General features: G+C 42.3%; 1 protein-coding gene across 2 annotated transcripts in view; it reads left to right on the top strand.

Annotated features, from left to right (window-relative positions):
• Nucleotides 1-22,300, top strand: part of Acyp2 (acylphosphatase 2) — a 166,551-nt gene that overhangs the window by 14,733 nt on the left and 129,518 nt on the right. For both annotated transcript variants that reach the window (XM_041669829.1, XM_041669831.1), the window contains exons 2-3: nt 12,239-12,255; nt 13,410-13,519. In XM_041669829.1, coding sequence (XP_041525763.1) covers nt 12,239-12,255; nt 13,410-13,519 — 127 coding nt within the window. The remainder of the gene's footprint in view (nt 1-12,238; nt 12,256-13,409; nt 13,520-22,300) is intronic.

Here is a 22,300-nt window from a genome sequence, read left to right as displayed (position 1 = left end):
GGAGTCAGAACCGTCACTCTAGGGAATCCTGCTAGGGCGCAAGAGCTTTTCTATTCCAGCTATAACCGTAAAATCCTGAGAAATCCCACTTTCTGCTTCTGAAAGGCCACTTTTGCCCTGTTTCCTGGCGTATTAAAGCTCTCAACGAGTCCCATCTGAGGCCTCACAGCTGCAAAGTGGCTGCGGTTGGTTCAGCCATCTATTCTGAGGTGGTCCCCGTGGAAGAGCTTCTCTAAGCCTTGCCCAGGGACTTCCCTCGTGGCTCGCTGGTGCCCTCTATGAGAAGGTCCGGAAAACAGGTCATTTCCTGCTATTAGGTGAAAATTAGAGTTCTTGTAAGAAGACAGGGAGGTGGACTTTTGTATATGCAGCTAACAGCATCTGTCACATGCATTCATATTGTAAGTAAATTAACACCCAATTAATATTTAAGGACTTTACAGAACAGCCATGTGGTCTTAGCTTCGAAAATTAGGTATCCAATGAAGACAACTTAAATTTCTATTAAGTATTTAATACATATTTCATGCAAAAGTCATCTGGCCCCCCTCCCCCAAATCACTCAGCAGTGATATGGGTTGGACAGTTGCTCAAGCAGTATGAACTTGGCTCGAAACTATGTCTGCCTCTTAAATCCTGTAGTTATTTAGTAATTTTAAGATTGTGTGTGTGTGTGTATGTGTGTGTGTGTGTGTGTGTGTGTGTGTGTGTGAGAGAGAGAGAGAGAGAGAGAGAGAGATAGATTACCATTTATAGTTGCAAATACTTTTACATTTAAAACCTTGGAGTTTAAATCAAACTAATGTTTGTGCTTGGATTTGCAACAAATCAATGTCAAAGTGGAAATTCAGTAGCTACCATATCTTGTTCAATCTTCCACCTCAAGTTGTCTATATTCTACAAGACTTCCAACTTAAAAATTTATTTGTATGTGTGTTTGTGTGCATGCGTGTGTGTGTGCATGTTTAATGTTCTATATCTACCAATGTCAATTTAGGCATTATTTGGAAACTTTCTGCTGTCTTTTTATTGTATGTGTTGTAGTATTAGGGGCGGCGGGGCTGCGTCCCCAACACCCCAGCCGCCTGCCCGGCTAGCTTATGCCCCGAAATAATTACACGGACACTGTATTCTTTTAAACACTGCTTGGCCCATTCTCTTCTAGGCTAATTCTCACATATTAATTTAGCCCATTTCTAATCATCTGTGTGTAGCACCCCAAGGTGCGCTTACCGGGGAGATTCTAGCCTAGTCCATCCTGGGTCGGAGCTTCATCCCGGGAGCGGGGCATGGCGTCTCTCTCAGGCGTCTGCTCCGGAGAGGAGAGCTGTCGAGACTCTGACCTCACTTCCTCTTCCTCCCAGTGTTCTGTTCTGTCCACTCCTCCCACCTATCCTCTAACCAATAAAATGGGCCAGGGCAGTTCCTTTATTAGCCAATGACCTTCCTCCATCAATGTGTATAATCATGTTTGTATACAGATGCATACATTTACACAGATAAGTATAGGCATGGATACATATCATATATTCAGGCACTATATTATTAGTTATGTAAAATTCTTCTAGAATAAGTATAGAATTCTTGATGTTTGAGATTTGTTTCAGAACTTTGAATGCAATAACTATTATCCTTATGTTGAAAGTAAGTTTAAATTCTAATTGATGTGGCAGAAGCTGAGAGACTGTGCCCTCAACTGTGTGCAGTAAAGAGAATAACTGAACTGGAAGCGGAGTGAGGCTCTAAATCCTCAAAACCTGCTCCTTACCCCGTGACTTCCTTCTTCCAGTAAGGCTCAACCCCAAGGGTTCCGTCACCTCCCCAAACAGCACCACCGCCAGGGGAATGGCAGATTGATAGGTAATGGGCTAGTAAGGTCATAGAGAATGCGGTGACCAGAATTCATTTTATTTTCAGTATCCTGAGGAGTCATTAGAGGATTTCAAGCTTAAGAAGGAGTGGTTTCGTTTTACTTGAGGAAAGAAAACCGCCTAGCCTGGTTTGTGCCCAGTAAGTGGAAGGCGGAAATGGACATGGGATAGGGGGAGGGAGGCTGGGAGGTGCTTGCAGTAGATATGTTGAGAAAGTACAGAAGCTTTTAGTGTAGAACACGATTTCTTCTAGAAAGAAAGAGGTGGAGCACAACTCAGCTGTCTTTTAGTAAGTCTTCAGTACAGTTTGGGGCTGGGATATAATTTTCCAAGGCCACGCATGACTTTGCGCGTTTGCGGGTGTGTGATAATCTTAGCTTTGGGCCTCTGCGCACCCATCTGTCATGTCCCCTTGCTCTCGCCGTACTAATTGTTGCTCATGAATGAAGTCTGGACTCTCAAAACCTCGTTTAAAAATTATTAGTTTGTTTTAAAAACTAGCTTACAAAATAACAGGCTTCATATGACATTTTCATAGATATTTCATTTTGAAAGCCCATTTTTCAACAAGTGTGTCCAAAAGTCACAAAGATTGGTTTGTCTGCCCAATAAACTCTCATTTGCGTCCAGGTTTATGGATATTATCGCTAAAATTGTTTTTTTCCTTTATTTCTATTTTTTTTCTCATTGACTTATGTATTTAAATGTGTGTGGGATGTGGTGGTCAGAGGGTAATGTGGGAGTTGGTCCTCTCCTTCCACCATGTGGGTTCTGGGGATCAAACTCAGGTTGCTGGACTCGGCAGCAATTGCTCTTATCACTGGTCCATTTTGCGTGCCTTGCTTTCCCTCTTTAAAACAGGGTTTCATTCCTACCTATCCGGAACTCACCATAAAGACAAAAATGACCTGGAGCTCGAAGCAATTCTCCCACCTTTGTCTCCCAATTGCTAAGATAAACAGGTTTATATTATTTGCCTATCCCAGCTGTAAATATTTACTGATATTGATCTGTTTGAAACAGAATCTCATGTAGTCCAGGTTGGCCTCAAATGTGCCATGTGGCCAAGGATGCTGTGTGTGGCCGAGATTCTGGCGGCAGTGTGTTTCTGTCTGTGTGGGGTTCTACTTCCCCTATTGGATCTAAGCTCCTAGATGCAGAAACAACTGTGTCTTTCACAGTCACTTCCTCCTTTGTGCCCTGAATTAAAATAACTTTTTTGTTACACGAATAATTTGTAAATAATAATTTAGATATATTTGAATTGTCTAATTTTTTGGTTTTATCTGAAAAATCCACTATAAGATTATATATGTCATTTTCTTATCCTTACAGTTGGATGTGTCTTTGTTATTTGATATTACTTTTGAGTTCTTGAAGAGATTGCAAGTTCAAAGCCAGTGTGGTCTGCACAGTGAATGTGAGCCTAACCTGGGCTACATGGTGGGACCTTGTCTCAAAAACCAAACCAAGCCATATTAGAGTGCGAATTAGGATTTTCTTGTGTGCTGCTGACTTGTAAGCTAGCCAGGCCGACTCGATAAGCGATCAGATGGTTTCTCATGCACATCAGCTGAACCACACCTGAGTGGGAAGCCACCGCTAGGGCTTGAACCCAGGGTCTTGTTCACACTGGCCAAGTGCTGTACCGCTGAACTCCATACCTGACCTGAAGTAGGAACCCTTCACAAGCCTCCCTGACACTGCCCTCCCTTCTAGCCGCTGGCTGCTGGCTTTGCTCCACAAAGGCAGGTTCCCTAGGCTCTAGGCACAGCTTCTGTAAGTCTGAGATGAGGTCTGAGGACACTCCCAGTGACTGGTGGTTTGTGGACCTTCATCTATGTAAGGAGGATTGTGTCCTTCTTTTTATTCCCTTCTTTGTGATGCTGAGACTTGAACTTGGGGCCCTGTGCTCTGTCCCAGGGCTACACCCCAGCTCTCCAGTTCCTTTTTACTCCAGTTGCCCATGGCTTTTCCTTTCCCTTGCTTGTTCATGGGTTGTTGAGGTTGAGTAGCCCAGAGGAAGTCTGTTCAGCCTGGAGCCGCCAGACTGTGTGCTTGGTTGGTACTGACTGTGTTTTGAGCCCCTTGCTGTGTGGTAGAGGCCACCCATGTGGCTTTCTGCTGTTTCCGTTTTTATGCACACACGAATGGCTTTCCCTCCATAGATAATAGATTACTCTCTGGCTGTCCTTCCTACCAGTTCTCCCACTCCTCTTCCCTCCACACTCTACATGCTTGTCAAAAATGTTTCTATTGTCTCATAAAATTTCATTGGTGAGATTACACTGTCTTTATTTCCTTACTGCTCTTTTTGTTCCTATTCATTTGATTCCACAGTATACTGCCACCAGGAAACACCACAATGCTATAAAACACCCAAACTGTGGAGCCTTCACATGCTCCTACACAGGGACAACTTCTGTGTGCAAACAGTGGCTTTTGACCTCCTTGGAGGTGTTTGATCTGTTCCCTGTGACTTTCCAATGAGTTTTTTTCCTGGTTGTTTTCCTCCAAGGTATAATTTACTACTGATAATATTTCTGCTATCTTACACTCAGTTTGTTTTGGCATGTATGGGGCCATGGGATCACCAGCACAGTTCAGAGAGCACCCATCACCCCAGAAAGTTCCCTTGAGCCTCCTGCTAACACTTGCTTCCCTCTCGGGCCTTGGCAACAGACAATCTATTTTCAGTCTCTATAGCTTTGCCTTTATAGAGTGTATTTATACACAATGTATGAGTTTAGCTTATTTTGCTTAGCACACTGCATTTGGTTCATATATGTAGTTCCTAAGGTTGTGCGTGTTTTTTTTTTGTGTGTGTTTTCACTGTTGAGTAGTATTCCATTATGTGCACCTATCATCGTGGTGGTGGTGATGTGTGTATGTGTGTGTGTGTGTATGCGCATGCACAGGACTTTGTACTTATAGTTCAGTCTGGTCCTTTTAAAAATGAGAAGACTTACATTTACTTATTTTATAGCTGTACATGCCATGGTATACATGTGGAGGTCATAGGACAGCTCGTAGGATCTGGTTCTCGTCTATGTATTCTTTATGATCAAGGATCTTCTTTTTTTTAATTAATTAATTTATTTATTAAAGATTTCTGTCTCTTCCCAGCCACCGCCTCCCATTTCCCTCCCGCTCCCCTAATTAAGTCCCCCCCCCTCAGCCCGAAAGGCAATCAGGGTTCCCTGTCCTGTGGGAAGTCCAAGGAACCCCCCACCTCCATCCAGGTCTAGTCAGTTGAGCATCCAAACTGCCTAGGCTCCCACAAAGCCAGTACGTGCAGTAGGATCAGAAACCCAGTGCCATTGTTCTTGAGTTCTCAGTAGTCCTCATTGTCCGTTATGTTCAGAGAGTCCGGTTTTATCCCAGGCTTTTCCAGACCCAGGCCAGCTGGTCTTGGTGAGTTCCCAGTAGAACATCCCCATTGTCTCAGTGTGTGGGTGCACCCCTCATGGTCCTGAGTTCCTTGCTCGTGCTCTCTCTCCTTCTGCTCCTGATTTGGACCTTGAGAATTCAGTCCTGTGCTCCAATGTGGGTCTCTGTCTCTGTCTCCTTTCATCGTTTGCTGAAGGTTAATATTCAGGAGGATGCCTATATGTTTTTCTTTGGGTTCTCCTTATTTAGCTTCTCTAGGATCACTAATTATAGGCTCAATGTCCTTGGTTTATGGCTAGAAACCAAATATGAGTGAGTACATCCCATGTTCCTCTTTTTGTGTCTGGCTTACCTCACTCAGGATAGTGTTTTCTATTTCCATCCATTTGTATGCAAAATTCAAGAAGTCCTTGTTTCTTACTGCTGAATAATACTCTAATATGTATATATTCCATACTTTCTTCATCCATTCTTCCATTGAAGGGCAACTAGGTTGTTTCCAGGTTCTGGCTATGACAAACAATGCTGCTATGAACATAGTAGAGCATATACTTTTGTTGTATAATAAGGCCTCTCTTGGGTATATTCCCAAGAGTGGTATTGCGGGGTCCAGGGGTAAGTTGATCCCGAATTTCCTGAGAAACCGCCACACTGCTTTCCAAAGTGGTTGCACAAGTTTGCATTCCCACCAGCAATGGATGAGTGTACCCCTTTCTCCACAACCTCTCCAACAAAGGCTATCATTGGTGTTTTTGATTTTCGCCATTCTGACAGGTGTAAGATGGTATCTTAAAGTTGTCTTGATTTGCATTTCCCTGATCGCTAAGGAAGTTGAGCATGACCTTAAGTGTCTTTTGGCCATTTGAACTTCTTCTGTTGAGAATTCTCTGTTCAGCTCAATGCCCCATTTTATAATTGGGTTGGTTAGCCTTTTACAGTCTAGTTTCTTGAGTTCTTTATATATTTTGGAGATCAGACCTTCGTCAGTTGCGGGGTTGGTGAAGATCTTCTCCCAGTTAGTGGGTTGCCTTTGTGTCTTAGCGACAGTGTCCTTTGCTTTACAGAAGCTTCTCAGTCTCAGGAGGTCCCATTTATTCAATGAGGTCCTTAATGTCTGTGCTGCTGGGGTTGTATGTAAGAAGTGGTCTCCTGTGCCCATGTGTTGTAGAGTACTTCCCACTTTCTCTTCTATCAGGTTTAGTGTGTTCAGACTGATATTGAGGTCTTTAATCCATTTGGACTTGAGTTTTGTGCATGGTGATAGATATGGATCTATTTTCATTCTTCTACAGGTTGACATCCAGTTTTGCCAGCACAATTTGTTGAAGATGCTCTCTTTTTTCCATTGTATACTTTTAGCTCCTTTATCAAAAATCAGGTGTTCATAGGTTTGTGGGTTAATGTCAGGGTCTTCTATTCGATTCCATTGGTCGACTTCTCTGTTTTTATGCCAATACCAAGCTGTTTTCAATACTGTAGCTCTGTAGTAGAGTTTGAAGTCAGGGATGGTAATGCCTCCAGACGCTCCTTTGTTGTATAAGATTGTTTTGGCTATCCTGGGTTTTTTGTTTTTCCATATAAAGTTGATTATTTTCTTCTCCAGATCTGTGAAGAATTTTGATGGGATCTTGATGGGGATTGCATTGAATCTATAGATTGCTTTTGGTAGAATTGCCATTTTTACTATGTTGATCCTCCCAATCCAGGAGCAAGGAAGATCTTTCCATTTTCTGGTGTCCTCTTCAATTTCTTTCTTCAAAGACTTAAAGTTCTTGTCAAATAGATCTTTCACAACCTTGGTCAGAGTTACCCCAAGATATTTTATGCTATTTGTGGCTATCGTGAAAGGTGATGCTTCTCTAATTTCCCTTTCTGTTTCCTTATCCTTAGTGTATAGGAAGGCCACTGATTTTTTGGAGTTGATCTTGTATCCTGCCACATTACTAAAGGTGTTTATCAGCTGTAGGAGTTCTTTGGTAGAGTTTTTGGGGTCGCTTATGTATACTATCATATCATCTGCAAATAACGAGAGCTTAACTTCTTCTTTTCCGATACGAATCCCCTTGATCCCTTTATGTTGTCTTATTGCTATTGCTAGAACTTCAAGCACTATATTGAAGAGGTATGGCCAGAGTGGACATCCTTGTCGTGTTCCTGATTTTAGTGGGATGGCTTTGAGTTTTTCTCCATTTAATTTAATGTTAGCTGACGGCTTGCTGTAAATAGCTTTTATTATATTTAGGTATGACCCTTGTATCCCTAATCTCTCCAAGACTTTTATCATAAAGAGGTGTTGAATTTTGTCAAATGCTTTTTCAGCATCTAATGAAATGATCATATGGTTTTTTTCTTTCAGTTGATTTATATGCTGGATTACATTGATAGATTTGCGTATGTTGAACCAGCCCTGCATCTCTGGGATGAAGCCTACTTGATCATAATGGATAATTTTTCTAATGTGTTCTTGGATTCGGTTTGCCAGTATTTTATTGAGAATTTTTGCGTCGATATTCATGAGTGAGATAGGCCTGTAATTTTCTTTCTTGGTTGGGTCTTTGTGTGGTTTTGGTATCAGGGTAACTGTAGCTTCATAAAAGGAATTTGGCAATGACTCTTCTGTTTCTATATTGTGAAATACATTAAGGAGTATAGGTATTAGCTCTTCTTGGAAGTTCTGGTAGAATTCTGCATTGAAACCATCTGGTCCTGGGCTTTTTTTGGAAGGTAGATTTTTGATAACGGTTTCTAGTTCTTCGCGACTAACAGGTCTATTTAGATCGTTCACCTGGTTTTGGTTTAGCTTTGGTATGTGGCACTTATCTAAAAACATGTCCATTTCTTTTGCATTTTCTAGTTTTGCGGCATACAGGCTTTTGTAGTAAGATCTAATGAGTCTCTGAATTTCCTCTGTGTCTGTGGTTATATCCCCCTTTTCATTTCTGATCTTATTTATTTGCGTGTTCTCTCTCTGTCGTTTAATTAGTTTGGATAGGGGTTTGTCGATCTTGTTGATTTTCTCCAAGAACCAACTTTTTGTTTCATTGATTCTTTGTACTGTTTTCTGCATTTCTATTTTGTTGATTTCCGCCCTCAGTTTGATTATTTCCAGTCTTCTGCTCCTCCTGGGCGTGTCTGCTTCTTTTTTTTCTAAAGCTTTCAGGTGTGCTGTTAAGTCTCCGATATATGCTTTCTCTGTTTTCTTTAAGTGGGCACTTAGTGCTATGAACTTTCCTCTTAGCACTGCTTTCATAGTGTCCCATAGGTTTGAGTATGTTGTTTCTCTATTTTCATTGAATTCCAGGAAGACTTTAATTTCCTTCTTGATTTCTTCCTTAACCCAGGTGTGGTTCAGTAGTTGACTGTTCAGTTTCCATGAGTTTGTCGGCTTTCTGGAGGTAGGATTGTTGTTGAATTCTAACTTTAATCCATGGTGATCTGATAAGACGCAGGTGGACACTGATATTTTTTTGTATCTGTGGAGGTTTCCTTTGTTTCCGAGTATGTGGTCAATTTTCGAGAAGGTTCCATGGGCTGCAGAGAAGAAGGTATATTCTTTCCTATTTGGGTGGAATGTTCTATAGATGTCTGTTAAGTCCATTTGCTTCATTACCTCCAGTAGTTCTCTTACTTCTCTATTAGGTTTCTGTCTGATTGACCTGTCCATTGCTGAGAGAGGTGTATTGAAGTCTCCTACTACTAGTGTGTGTGGTTTGATATCTGCCTTGAGTTTTAGTAATATTTCTTTTACATACATGGGTGCTTTTATATTAGGGGCATAAATATTCAGGATTGAGACATCATCCTGACAAATTGTTCCTGTTATGAGTATAAAGTGTCCGTCTCGATCTCTTCTGATTGATTTTAGTTTGAAGTCAGTTTTGTTAGAAATTAATATGGCCACACCTGCTTTTTTCTTAGGACCATTTGCTTGAAAGACCTTTTCCCAACCCTTTACTCTGAGTAGATGCCTGTCTTTGTGGTTGAGATGTGTTTCTTGCAAACAGCAGAATGTTGGATCCTGTTTTCGTATCCAATCTCTTAGCCTGTGCCTTTTTATAGGTGAGTTGAGACCATTAATATTAAGTGATATTAATGACCAGTGGTTGTTCATGCCGGATATTCTTGTTGTTTTTGGAAGTAGAATTTGTGTGTCTCCCTTCTTTGAGTTGTGCTAGTGAAGGGTCGCTAGATGCCTGAGTTATTGTAGGCAGTGTTGGCAATGTTGGATTCCTTGGGTTGCGGTTTTCCTTCTATTACTTTCTGTAGGGCTGGATTCGTGGCTACGTATTGCTTAAATTTGTTCTTATCCTGGAATGTCTTGGTTTCTCCATTTATAGTGAACGAAAGCTTGGCTGGGTATAGTAGTCTGGGCTTGCATCCATGGTCTCTTAGCTTCTGCAGTACTTCTATCCAGGACCTTCTGGCTTTCATTGTTTCCATAGAGAAATCAGGTGTAAGTCTGATCGGTTTACCTTTATAAGTTACTTGGCCTTTTTCCTTTGCAGCTCTTAGTATTCTTTCTTTAACCTGTATATTTTGTGTTTTGATTATTATATGGCGAGGGGATGTTTTCCTTTGATCCAGTCTGTTTGGTGTTCTGTATGCTTCTTGAATATTCAAAGGAATATCTTTCTTTAAGTTGGGAAAGTTTTCTTCCATAATTTTGTTAAAAATATTTTTCTGGGCCTTTGAGCTGTGACTCTTCTCCTTCTTCTATTCCTATTATTCTTATATTTGGTCTTTTTATTGTTTCCCATAATTCCTGAATGTTTTGTGATGAGAATTTGTTGGCTTTGCAGTTTTCTTTGATCAGAGTGTTTATTTTCTCTATGGTGTCCTCAGAATCTGAGATTCTTTCTTCTAACTCTTGTATTCTGTTGGTTATGCTTGTTTCTGTAGACTCTGTTTGTTTACTTAAATTTTCCATATCCAGCTGGTCCTCAGTTTGTGTTTTCTTCCTTGCTTCCATTTCAGTTTTCAATTCTTGAACTGTTTCCATTACCTGTTTGATCGTTCTTTCTTGGTTTCCCAGGGTATTATGTACATATTTACTAATTTCTTCAAATTTTTGGTTATACTTCTCATCCATTTCTATAAGGGCATTTTTCACATGTTGTTTAAGGGACTCTACTGCTTTCAAAAAGTCAATTTTTTCCACTTCTTCTGTGTTAGGGTGTTGGAGACCTTCTGTTGTAAGATCATTGGGTTCTGGTGTTTTCATGCTGATTTTCAGATTATTGGGTGAATTCTTTCCTTGACGCCTGCCCATCTCCTCCTATCGATGCTATCTAAGGGGTCTATTAAAACTGGTTCAGGTTTCCCTGCTGGCCAGGGGCTCCTCTTACAAAATGCCCTTGCTCTGTTTCCTGGTTCCTGCCAGGGACCTCCCCAACCGAATGCCTACCTCTTTGGTTTAATTGTAGTGGGGCGATCTGTTCTCGGTGTTTCGCGCGGTCCCTGCAGCCTGCTTCTGCTGCTGGGATGGTTCCAGCCACCAGCAGCCTGTGTCCTCTGCTGCCGCTCTGGTCCCCGCCGGTTCCAGCCTGTCCCAGTTGGTCCCCGCCGGCTGTGCTGGGCGTCCTCCGGCCGCCTTCCGCTGCCCGGCCCGGTGTTCCGGCCCTCAAGGATCTTCTGATTTGCAGTTTTGGGGAATGACCTGAGGTCTGTTGTTTAGAATCATCATAATTCCTAGGCCTTCTCCAGTGGGTCCAGGTCTCCAGGATACATTCCTGATAGTTTGGAACTAGCTAGCTTCTTGTCTTACTTCCATTAGGGAACCCAGTGTCTGGTTATAGACAATACAGGATATAATGTTAATAGCATTCCTTGTGGGGATGTGTGCGTTTCTTTATCTATATATGAGTGCAACTTTGTGCACTGAAGATCTAACCAAGGGCCTCATATATGCTTCACAAGTGCCCTGCCATTGATCCACATCCCCAAACCCTTGCGTCCTTGACTTCTGTCTGAGATGAAGCTCACACAGCTTGAAGTTGGATAACTGAAGTGTGTGACAGCTTGGTCTGCCTCAGTCCAGAGAGAGAAACCATAGCCAACACGAACGGTACTACACCCAACATACATGATCCACAGTATGCATAGCTTGTCAGCTACACCAGAAAGCTTCTGGGGTAATTTTCATTGACACTGATCTCCATTAAAGAGGAGGCTCTGGAAGCCCAGCAGTGGTCAAGCACATGCCATTTCCTGGTGCTGGCTTTGCCTCATTGGTTCTGGCTATATGTAGAAACAATTTAAACTTGAATTTAGTTCTTGCATTAGAAAAGAAATTCTAAAAACTGAGGATAGGCATATTTTATGTCAACTCCTCTCATCTGTCCATTCATTCACTTTTTGGGGGATTAGGGACTGTCTAGGACTTCATACATGCTAAGCAAATGTACCATTGGCCTGCATGCATAGACAACCTCCTCCCCATTCTTATTATTTTGAGGCAAAGTTGCCCAGGTTGGTCTTGAATTTTCTATGTGGCCTACACTGAACTTAAACTCGTTATTCCTCTGCCTCAGTCTCTCAAGTAGTCAGGATTATGGGCCTGTATCACCAGATCAACTGTGTTTTTAATAAACGTTTTAAAATATTATTATTACTATTATTTGGTTTTTCAAGACAGGGTTTCTCTGTGTAACAGTCCTAGCTGTCGGCTGGAACTAGCGCTTCTAGGCCAGGCTGGCCTCGAACTCATAGAGATCCTCTTGCCTCTGCCTCCCAACTACTGGGATTAAAGGCGCCACCACTGCCTGTGTAATTCAACATTTTGTTATTTATGTTAGTTTCAAATATTGTATTTTTCCCCCAAAGTCTTCATTTTAAAAGAAAATAGTTTTCAAGAAGACCCTCTGAGTCCATTCACATCTGAGTGTTTGATTCATTTTGTTACTCACCCTTTAATACACGATGCACAGTTTATAAAAGGCAGACAAGCTGACGTTTCTTTTTGTTCTTCTTTCATTCAGGTGTTTGCTTCAGAATGGTAAGTGAGACCTGTCTTTTATTTTTATGCCTTTTTTTACTATTGATTTTAATCATAGAGGCATTTCCAACCCATTTCTCACCTACAGCTTATATCCTGTTCTTGGTAGCTGATGATATTTTTCTTAAAATTACTGATTGTGATTTCTATTAAAACTATTTAAGGTTTTCTTACATGTTTCCTATGTCTTATTATTTATGGAACTCCTATGGATTCCAAGCGTACTATGTACTGTTAACTGTAGTGTGTATTTTTACCTGCTCTCTGAACTGGCCATCACTATTTTAGGTTTCTGGTTGCTGACTCCACGAGTCCCACCATGTCCCCATCAGTCAAGCCCCTCTGTAATTTGGATAACTCTGTCCTTAAGAGTTCTTTGCCCCAATTTTTACTGTGTTCTTGATTTTCCGTCTAGCTCCTGAATTTCTTCATAGCCATCTGTACCAGAACCTTCTAACTATGAACTAGCCTCCGGACCACTGTGTCTAGGCCAGTGTTCTTGCTGGTTTGATCTTATTAGTAAAATTGTGTCTGTTTTATTGGAATTTTAGAAACGATTCAGTATCCGTTCCTGCCTATATGTATTTTATGTTGATCACAAACTTTTAAATCAGTGATCGAGAATCCTGGGTTCATCAGTCTATGAAACCCAGATTAACAATGTAAATGATCATTAATGGATGTGAGAGAAAGCAATTAAATTGTATGTAGTAGAAACTATTGAAGCAGTTCTCACTGTTGGTCTATTTTCTCCAATTGCACCGATCTTACAAATAGTGGTGGGACCATAGGTCCGCTATGCAAGCACATAGACTGTATTTTATATGTATGCGTGTTCTGCCTGCATGTATGTCTGTGTACCACTTGCATATTTAGTACCCACAGAGGCCAGATAGGGCATTGGATCTCCTGGAACTGGAGTTATAGATGGTTGTAAGCATCCACATGCGTGCTGGGAATTGAACCCTGGTCCTCTGCAAGGGCAGTAGATGCCTTTAACCACAGAGCTATCTCTGCGGTCCCAAAGACTATATTTTAGAAAACCAATGATGTCAGGTGAGCGGTTTCTGATTATTAGAGTTGTTTGTTTAAGTATGGACTTCTAGTGATGCACTTGACCTCTCTTGTTTCGTTTGTTTGTTTTCTGAAACCAGTACACAGAAGGAGAAGCTAAGAAAATAGGAGTGGTTGGCTGGGTGAAGAACACAAGCAAGGGTACCGTGACGGGTCAAGTGCAGGGTCCTGAAGAAAAGGTGAATTCCATGTGAGTAGTAAGACCAACCATCTGCAACACTTATGAAGCTGTTCTGACATTTGGATGTTTTATTGGAAAATAGTGGTTCCAATGCCAGATTCCGCTCTCGTGAATTATAACGAGGCTGGGGTAGGTAGGCCACAGTCCGAGTGGCATTTCTCCATTGGGAATAAACTTTCCTCTTGGGCAGGGTTCAAGAGCTGTGGCACTTCTTCCCAGTCTGTCCTCTCAAGTCTCCCCAACATGGAGTCCATATCCAGGCCCCAAGTATTTCTCTTTTCAAGTATTGGGACGGAGCGCAATGCCTGCGAGACGGTTCCCGATGTTCGTAGTGTTGACTTCAAGGCAAAAGGATCGCCATCTCCTTTCCGTAATAGTATATTTACCTAATTGTAGTTTTAGTTTTACAATGGTAGAACTGTTTAATGAATGGGATTGTTACCATAGTACAAGCCTTCACAGTCTAAAGGAGGGGACTCCGCATGAGGTGACAGTGCCCAGTCTGCATGATACCATTTTCGAAGGCTTTGACGCTCCAGCGTCATAGTTTCCGCTGCTGTCTAGAATACTTACTTTTTAAAATAACATAACTAACTTGAGCATTTGCAACACATCGGGGATGAACTAACACATTGCATGAAATATCATATATAGTCTTTTCAACACAGCCTATGAATTAGATACTAAATCACATTTTAATTATAAATTATCTTTTTAAAACTGTTTTCACACTCCAAAAGTATTATTATTATTTTTGTTGTAATAAGCTTGATAACAGAATGTAGAGACAGGAAGGCGAAGCTCGTCACCACTCTTTCCTCTTTCTGTCTCCTGAATGGGGCCTGTCCCAACCTCCAACAGCTACCTCTTTTCCACAAACATTTATGTGTACACTAAAAGTTATTATTGTATGTGGATGCGTGTTTTGTACGAAGGTATGTCTGCACATCATGTGCATCCCTGCTGTCAAGGATGCCAAGGAGGGAGCAGATCTCCTGGAACTGCAGTTACGCATGCTTGTGACCCTCCATGTAAGTTCTGGGAATTGAATCTGATTCTTCTGGAAGAATGGCCAGTGTTCCTAACCACTGAGCCATCTCTCTAGTCTCCTTAAAGTAGATATGATAATTAATATCTCATTTACTATTACCCACTGGAACTCTGGCACATTTTCAATATGTTTTCATTTGGTGGGCATTTTTACATTCATAATGAATGAATTCTTAGTTTTCTAATCTATTTGTATATAGCTGTGTATTTGCATTTATCTGTAAAATTGTGTGCCCTTTCTTCATTAGTGTTCTGCTGTGAAAAGACACCAGGCCCAGAGTAACTCTTACAAGTGGAAACATTTAACGGGGGGGGGGGGCACGTTTACAGTTTCAGAGGTTGATGGGGAGCAGGCAGATGGTGCTGGAGAAGTAGCTGAGGTCTGCATCCTGCTCTATGGGCAGCAGATAGAGAGCCACTCGCCTGGCATGAGCGGTGGGAACCTCAGCGCCCACCCCCACTGTCAGTCCTCCTCCAACAAGACCATCCCATCTCTGCCTTCTCATCCTCCTTTGTTCCACTGAGGACGAAACATGCGAATATGTGCGCCTATAGGGGCCTTTCTCATTTAAACTAAAACCTCCCAGCCACCAACTTGAAAAGTGGGTCTAAAACTGATCTCATATAAAATGTGAGTTAACAATCAATCATTAATGAACAGCAGGATGCTTATAAAACACAGAAACTTTGTGAGATACTGCACAGAACAGGCAGGTGATTGTGACGTGAGGGGGCGGAAGTTCAAGCCAATCGTGTTGCGTTCCTCGTCCTCAGGGAAGCATGGATTTGATAAGTTGTCTAACCTAAGTGAAGTCATGTCGCTGTCTTCCTCTTTAAAGCCTGCACTCAGTGCCAGCAAGCTGGCGTGCAACCTCCTGTGCTGTGTCTCTGCTCCTTACAACCATACAGACAGACAGAATGGCAAAGCAGACATAGTTTGGCACATGCACATTAATGATTTTTGAACAGGATTTGGATTTTAAAAATAAAACCATAGTTTCCTTTATCACATTTTGTCACTTAAGATGCTTCTCAGAAAACTCTTCAGAGCCAAATGGTGTATATTCTTCTTCATGGCTGCTCTAATAATAATAATGTGTGCCATTATTTATTTCCTCATTGCTTCGAATGCTTGTTTTTGTTACTTGCTCTTTACAGTAGGAGGATGCTGCCATCAGCCTTGGATTGGTCTTTTTATTTTGTTTTTAGGGGTGGATTCCCAGGAGTGTGGTTTGTTGAGGTGTATTTGATGGAAAAGAATTTACCAGGCTCTGTAGTGGTTTCATTTTGTTGTATAAAGGGCCAACAAAGCAGCTTACAGGAGACAGGGCTTGCTTTGGCTTGAAGTTCCAGAGGGTACATAGACCATGTGCCGGGGAGCACACGGCAGCAGGACCGAGGACAAGTCACATCAGTAGTCAGAAGTGAAGAGAGTGGGAAGTAGGCCAAGCTCTGTGACCTCAGTGTCCACCCCTGCTGATGTACGTCCTCCATCAAGGGTCCATCTCCTGAGCATAGCCACCCTCTAAGGACTATGGGAGACATTCCTCATTTAAAGCGCAGTGGACTGCTTTCAAAATTAGATGTAGAAATGTGCACTTGCCCTCCTCATTCTGTTAGCAATTGCTTTTATTGTTTTATTTTTTCTTTGATCTCATTAGCAGTGGAGTGTGTTTTAAGAATTTAATGGCGAAAGGTGCTTTAGTGGGTTGGAGCCAAGGGGTGGATGCAGCAGATCACACTTGAGAGAGGCTTCTGGGGGCGGGGAAGAGGCAGCCTCTGAGCGAGAGTGGAAGGAAGGGGCAGGGAGAGAAGGCAGTGCTCTTTACAAGGGGACACAGTGCATGCACATGGGGAGCGCATGGCTTCTGGAGGGAGCGGCCATGGGTCACACCTTGGCTGCTGTCACTTGGTCCCCGAGGGCAGGCCAGTGTGAATGCTGGATGCTGTTATTATTTACCTTGGTTACATTTCTCTAATTAGTAATTAGCTGGAGTAGTATCGTGCCTCTGACGACACAGGTTGTTCTCACAAACCCCATTTTCCCATTGTTTAATAGTCTCTCACCAATACTGAGGGCCGTTTGGTATACTGGTAATGGATACAGCCCATAGAGGTAGCCTATTAACTTTGTCTATAATAGCTTTTGCAACATAAATTATTTTTAACTTTTATAAGCTCAAATGTGCTCCTTTTTTTTCTCATTGAGTAGCATGTTGTGCTGTGTCCTAAGTTTTTTCTCCCTAATTTTTGATGCTTTATTTATTATATTTAAGCATTTACTCCATCTGGAATTCTTTTTTTATTCATATTTTTAGTGAAAGAACCATTTTCTAACAGGTGGGTAGCCAGCTGTGCCAGCATCACTTATTAACTAATTGTGCTTTATGCCCTTCAGTTGAGATATATTTTTGTCCTTTATTAGAATGGAATAATGTGGCTCCTCCCACTGACCTATTTATCTCCAGACCATGTCATTATAGATTCAATTACAGTCACTTCGTAGCATTTTTCTTTTCACTATTCTTTTTTGAAAAACTCTTTTAAAAGATTTATTTCCATTTTTTCATGAATGAGTTTTTTTGCCTCCATGTAAGTTTATGTGACGTGTGCATGCAGTGCCCTCAGCTGCCAGAGGGAGCGGTGGATCCCGTGGATCTGGAGTTACTGACTCTTGTCAGCTGCCATGTGGATTTGGGGAACCCAGCCTGGGTCCTCCCCAAGAGCAGCCAGTATTCCTTACCTGCTCAGGTGTTACTCCAGTTCCAAGTTTTTGTTTTAAACCTACTTTATTTTTTATTCCTTTCTTTTGCTTTTTTATATTTATCTTTTTTTATTGATTCTTTGATTCTTCTCTCTTACAATATACTCTGACCACAGTTTCCCCTCTCTCCACTCCTCTCAACACCCCCTCACCTCTCCTCTCCCCCAGATCCACTCCCCCTCTGTTTATTCTTCGGTTAGGAGATGACCTCCAAGAGATAACAGCCAAACAGGACAAAACAAGATACAATCAGACAAGACAAAACCCCTCGTATTGAGGCTGGACAGGGCAACCCAATAGGAGGAAAGGAGTCTCAAAAGTAGGCCTAAAAGTCAGAGATACATGCACTTCTATTGCTAGGAGTTCCACAAAAACACCAAACTGAGAGCCATAACATAACTGGAGAACCTGTGGCAGACTCATGCAGGCCCTGTGATTGCTGCTTTAGTCTCTGGGAGCCCATGTGAGCCCTGCTCAGTTGATTCAGTGGGCCATGTTCTTCTGGTGTCCTCCATCCCCTCTGACTCCTACAATCTTTCCTCCTCCTCTTCCACCAGGGTTTCCAGATCTCCTAGGGAAGGAACCCAATGGAGACCTCCAATTTAGACTCTTTCTGCATATATAATGTCTGGCTATGAATCTCTACACCCACTCAAATCTGCTGTTGGAGAAAGCCTCTCTTAAGACAATTGGGCGAGGCACTGATCTTTTAGTGTAGCAGAATATCATTAGGAATCATTTCATTGATTTTTTTTCCCCCAGTTGTATTTGGTTCTACCCGAGGCCTCTGGTCTATCCAGTCTTTTGTTCCTGGCCGTCCAGGCTGTCTAGGACATGGGCTCCCTCTCATTCCTGGGCTTAAAGTTAAACTAAACATTGGTTAGCCACGCCCACAAGTTCTGCAACCCGTCTTTCAGGCAGAGCAGATTGTACCTGGAAGATCCTGTGGCTGGGTTGGTTTTCAGGTTTCCCTTTTTGCAGCCTGCAGAGTACCTTCCCACACCAAAGATACTAGAATGTAGGGGTGAAGGTGCCACATCTGCAGTAGCTCAACCCGAGTTTAATGAGCTGCGTGGATGCTTCCTCAGCAATAGGGCCCCACTTTCATTTTTCAGAGAGTGGCCTTCTGTCAGCATTAGTGTGGGTTGTTAGGGGTCTCCATGGGACCTCCTTGACCAGCAACTCAACCTAATGCAATCCGGTCCCACCACTGGAACCTTGCATAGCTACAGAAGATGGCCAGTTCAGACTCTGGGTCCCCTATTACTAGGTACTAGGTGTAGGAAGTTAAGGCCTACAAGACCAAGAGATGAGTCAACCTGGAGTCTGCCTGAGGACCTAGCAACAGGCACTGTCAGAGGTCCTGATCATGCCTAGCCAATGAGGGGTGACCACACAGTGTCAGCAGATTGGAGCACAGCCTCGGTGCTGGGAAAAGGGTATATAAGGCTCTCCCATTGCTGAATAAGTCTGCTATTTGCTTTTTACCTGACTCCCAGAGACTGTGCCGTTGACTCTGCACCTTCTCACCCCTCCCTTGAGGGATTCGTTAGGGTCCCCCTCATAGATTCCACTGTACTGGATATCTACACTGCCCCTCAAAGGCCCCTTAATTCCACTGTCTCTCCCTGCACTCCGTCCATCTCTTCCCCATCCAGCTGATCCCTCTTGCTCCCAGGCCTACCTGCCTCCAGTCCCCTACAGAACCTGTTCTATTTCTCCTTCCTAGAGAGGCCCATGCTTCCCTGCCTATAGCCTTCCTTTTTACCCATCCTCTCTGTGTCTGTGGATTGTAACTTGATTATCATTCACTTAGCATCTAATATCCACTTATAAGTGAACATATACCATATTTGTCTTTCTGGATCTGGGTTACTTCACTGAGGATGATATTTTTCTGGGTGCATCCATTTGCCTGCAAATTTCACGATGTTGTTTTTAAACTGCTGAGTGATACTACATTTTGTAAATGTACCACATTTTCTTTATCCATTCTTCACTTGAGGGACATCTAGGTTGTTTCCAGTTCCTGACTATTTTAAATAAAGCCACAATGAACACAGTTAAGCAAGTGTCTTATAGTTGGAAGGAGTGTCATTTGGGTATATGCCCAAGAGTGGCATATCTGGGTCTTGAGGAAGATCAATTCCCAATTTTCTGAGGAACAACCATATTGATTTCCACTGTGGCTGTTTGCTCTCCTGCTAGCAATGGAGGAGTGTTCCCCTTGCTCTACATCCTCTCCAGCATGAGCTGTCTCTTATGTAATTGATCTTAGCCATCTTGACACATGTAAGATGGAATCTCAAAGTAGTTTTGATTTGCATTTTCCTCGTGGATAAAGATGTTGAACATTTCTTTAAGCATTTCTCAGCTATTTGAGATTCCTCTATTGAGAAATCTCTGCTTATATATGTACCCCATTTTTAATTAGATTATTTGGTTTTTGAATATCTAGTTTCTTGAGTTCTTTATATATTTTAGATATTAGAGCGGTATCTGATGTGGAGTTGGTAAAAATCTTTCCATTCTGTAGGCTGTCCCTTTGTCCAATTGATGGTGTCCTTTGCCTTACAGAAGCATTTTGGTTGCATGAAATCCTATTAATTGTTGATCTTAGTACCCGTGATAATGGTTTTCTGTTCAGGAAGTCTTCCCTGTGCCAATACATTCAAGATTATCCCCCACTTTTTGTTCTATCAGGTTCAGTGCATCATGTGTTATGTTGAGGTCTTTAATTCACTTTGGATAAACATGGGTCTGTTTGCCTTCTTCTATGTGCTGACATGCAATTTGACCAGCACATTCTATTGAAGAGGTTTTCTCTTTTTCCAGTGTGTATTTCTAAATTCTTTACCAAAAATCAGATGTCCATAGGTGTGTGGATTTACGTCTGGGTGCTCTGTGGGATCCACAGGAGGCATGGATGGGGTGGGGAGCTACAGCTGTTGTTCTGTGCAGCATTGGGGCAACGCTGAGAGTGGGAAAGGTCTGTGGGCAGTTTGTCTGGTCTTCTGGCAGGTGGTCTATGGTTGACCAGGGAGTGTCTACCTGAGTTGGCAGCTGGGACACAGGTGTGGCCTGAAAAACCTCTTACTTATGCACTTATCTGGATTTACTTTTTAAAGAATTTCTGTCTCATGTGTATGCTTATTTTGGTTTTGGTTTTTCGAGGCAGGGTTGCTCTGTTAAGGCCCGGCAGTCCTGGCTGTCCTGGATCTTGCTTTGTAGACCAGGCTGACCTCGAACTCACAGAGATCTGCCTGCCTTTGCCTCCTAAAAGCTGGCATTGAAGACACGCACTGCCACCAAATGAAACTTTTTATGTATGCATTATTTTAGAAGAGTTTTTAAAAATTTATGAAGATAATATAGCTTCCGTATGTTCCTTACTAACACTTTTCGTTGATATTCTATAGCTGTTATAGTTAATTAATATTGACCCCTCTTAGGGGCTGAGGAGATAACTCAGTAAAATGCTTGTCAGGCAAGCATGAGGATGCCAGTTCAACCCTCAGAACCCACAAAAAAAATCTGGGCATAGTGACATGTGCTTCTAATGCCAATACTGGGTAGTAGGAACAGGTGGATCCCAGGGACCTGCTGGCCAGCCAGCCTAGCCTACTTTGGGATATTTGTTCTTTGTTCGGGATAAATATACTTTATCACATTGAGCTCTGATTGTTTCTGATCTTAAGGTTACAGCATTGATGTCAGGAACTGTATTTCAGGGTTCTCTGAAAGAACAGAACTGACACAATGAATGTATATTAAAAGGGAATTATTGCATTTGTCTGGAGTTTTTGTTTGGAGAGTTCAACAATAACTGTCTCACCAGATAGGCTGAGAACCTGATAGCTGCTCCCAATTTGGCTGTGAAAGTCGGGACGGTTCCTGGAGAGTTGCTCATATTCATGCTGGAAGGCCAAATATAGGTCCCAAGTTCAGTGAGAGATGCAACAGCAGCAACAACAGCAAGATAAATGAGCTTACCAGCAAGAGTAAAGGCAAGTAGGCAAAAGCAAAGCTTTGTCTGGGCTGCCACTAGAGGGAGCAGCTCACATTTAGAGTGGGTCTTCCTACTCAAATCATCTAATCAAAAAGAAAAAAAAAAAAAAAAGAAAGAAATCCCTTGAAGCCAACATTCAGGCAGTCAGTGTTGGCACAGCCTTTAATCCCAGCACTCAGGAAGGAGAGGCAGACGGGTCTCTGTGAGTTCGCAGCTAGTCTGGTCTACAGAGCGAGTGCCAGGACTACACAGAGAAAGCATCTCAAAAAACAAAAACAAAAAGAACACAAAAATCCTCACAGGAATGCCTAACAGCTTGCTTGCCTTTTAGTCTATTCCAGAGTCAGTCAAGTAGTAGACAAGAGAAATGAACTGGGAGGGAATTGATGGGCAAAGAGAAACTATTCGAAACTGTTCTTTCATCGGATTTTGGATCTGAAGAACGGCTTGGCGAAGCCATGTTTGGACCCAGTGCAGAGGGAAGAGACAGGAGTGGGATTATATGGGCTAGTACCAATCAGTGTGTCTCTGCTGAAGGGAAGTCTGGAGAGGCGGTTCTCACTGATACCCCCTCTTGTCTAGTGGTTCTGTAACTCACATCATCCTAATGATTGCTAGGTGGCACTCATCCAGACTTCTGGAATGTCATCAGAATGTTAGATATTTTGGTAATACCATACCTACCTTAATTTTTAATATAGTTTCTTTTTAGTGTTTGCCTATATGCAAAGAACAGAGCAGTGAACCAAATGCCTATTATCCTGTTTCAGTAACAGCTCACTTTCGACATCTTGTTTCATCTCCAATATCTATTTATTTGTATTTATTTTTAAAATAGGGTCTCTCTATGTAGCCTTGGCTGTCCTGGAACTTGCTATGTAAACCAGCCTGGCCTTAAACTCACAGAGATCTGCCTGCCTCTGCCTCCTGACTGCTGTACCACACTTGCCCCTCCAATTTTTATTAT

This window comes from Microtus oregoni, unplaced genomic scaffold (genome assembly GCF_018167655.1).
Source record: "Microtus oregoni isolate MIOR12 unplaced genomic scaffold, Mior012 000019F_ref0000042, whole genome shotgun sequence".
NCBI lineage: Eukaryota > Metazoa > Chordata > Mammalia > Rodentia > Cricetidae > Microtus > Microtus oregoni.
This window is presented reverse-complemented; position numbering and strand designations above follow the sequence as displayed.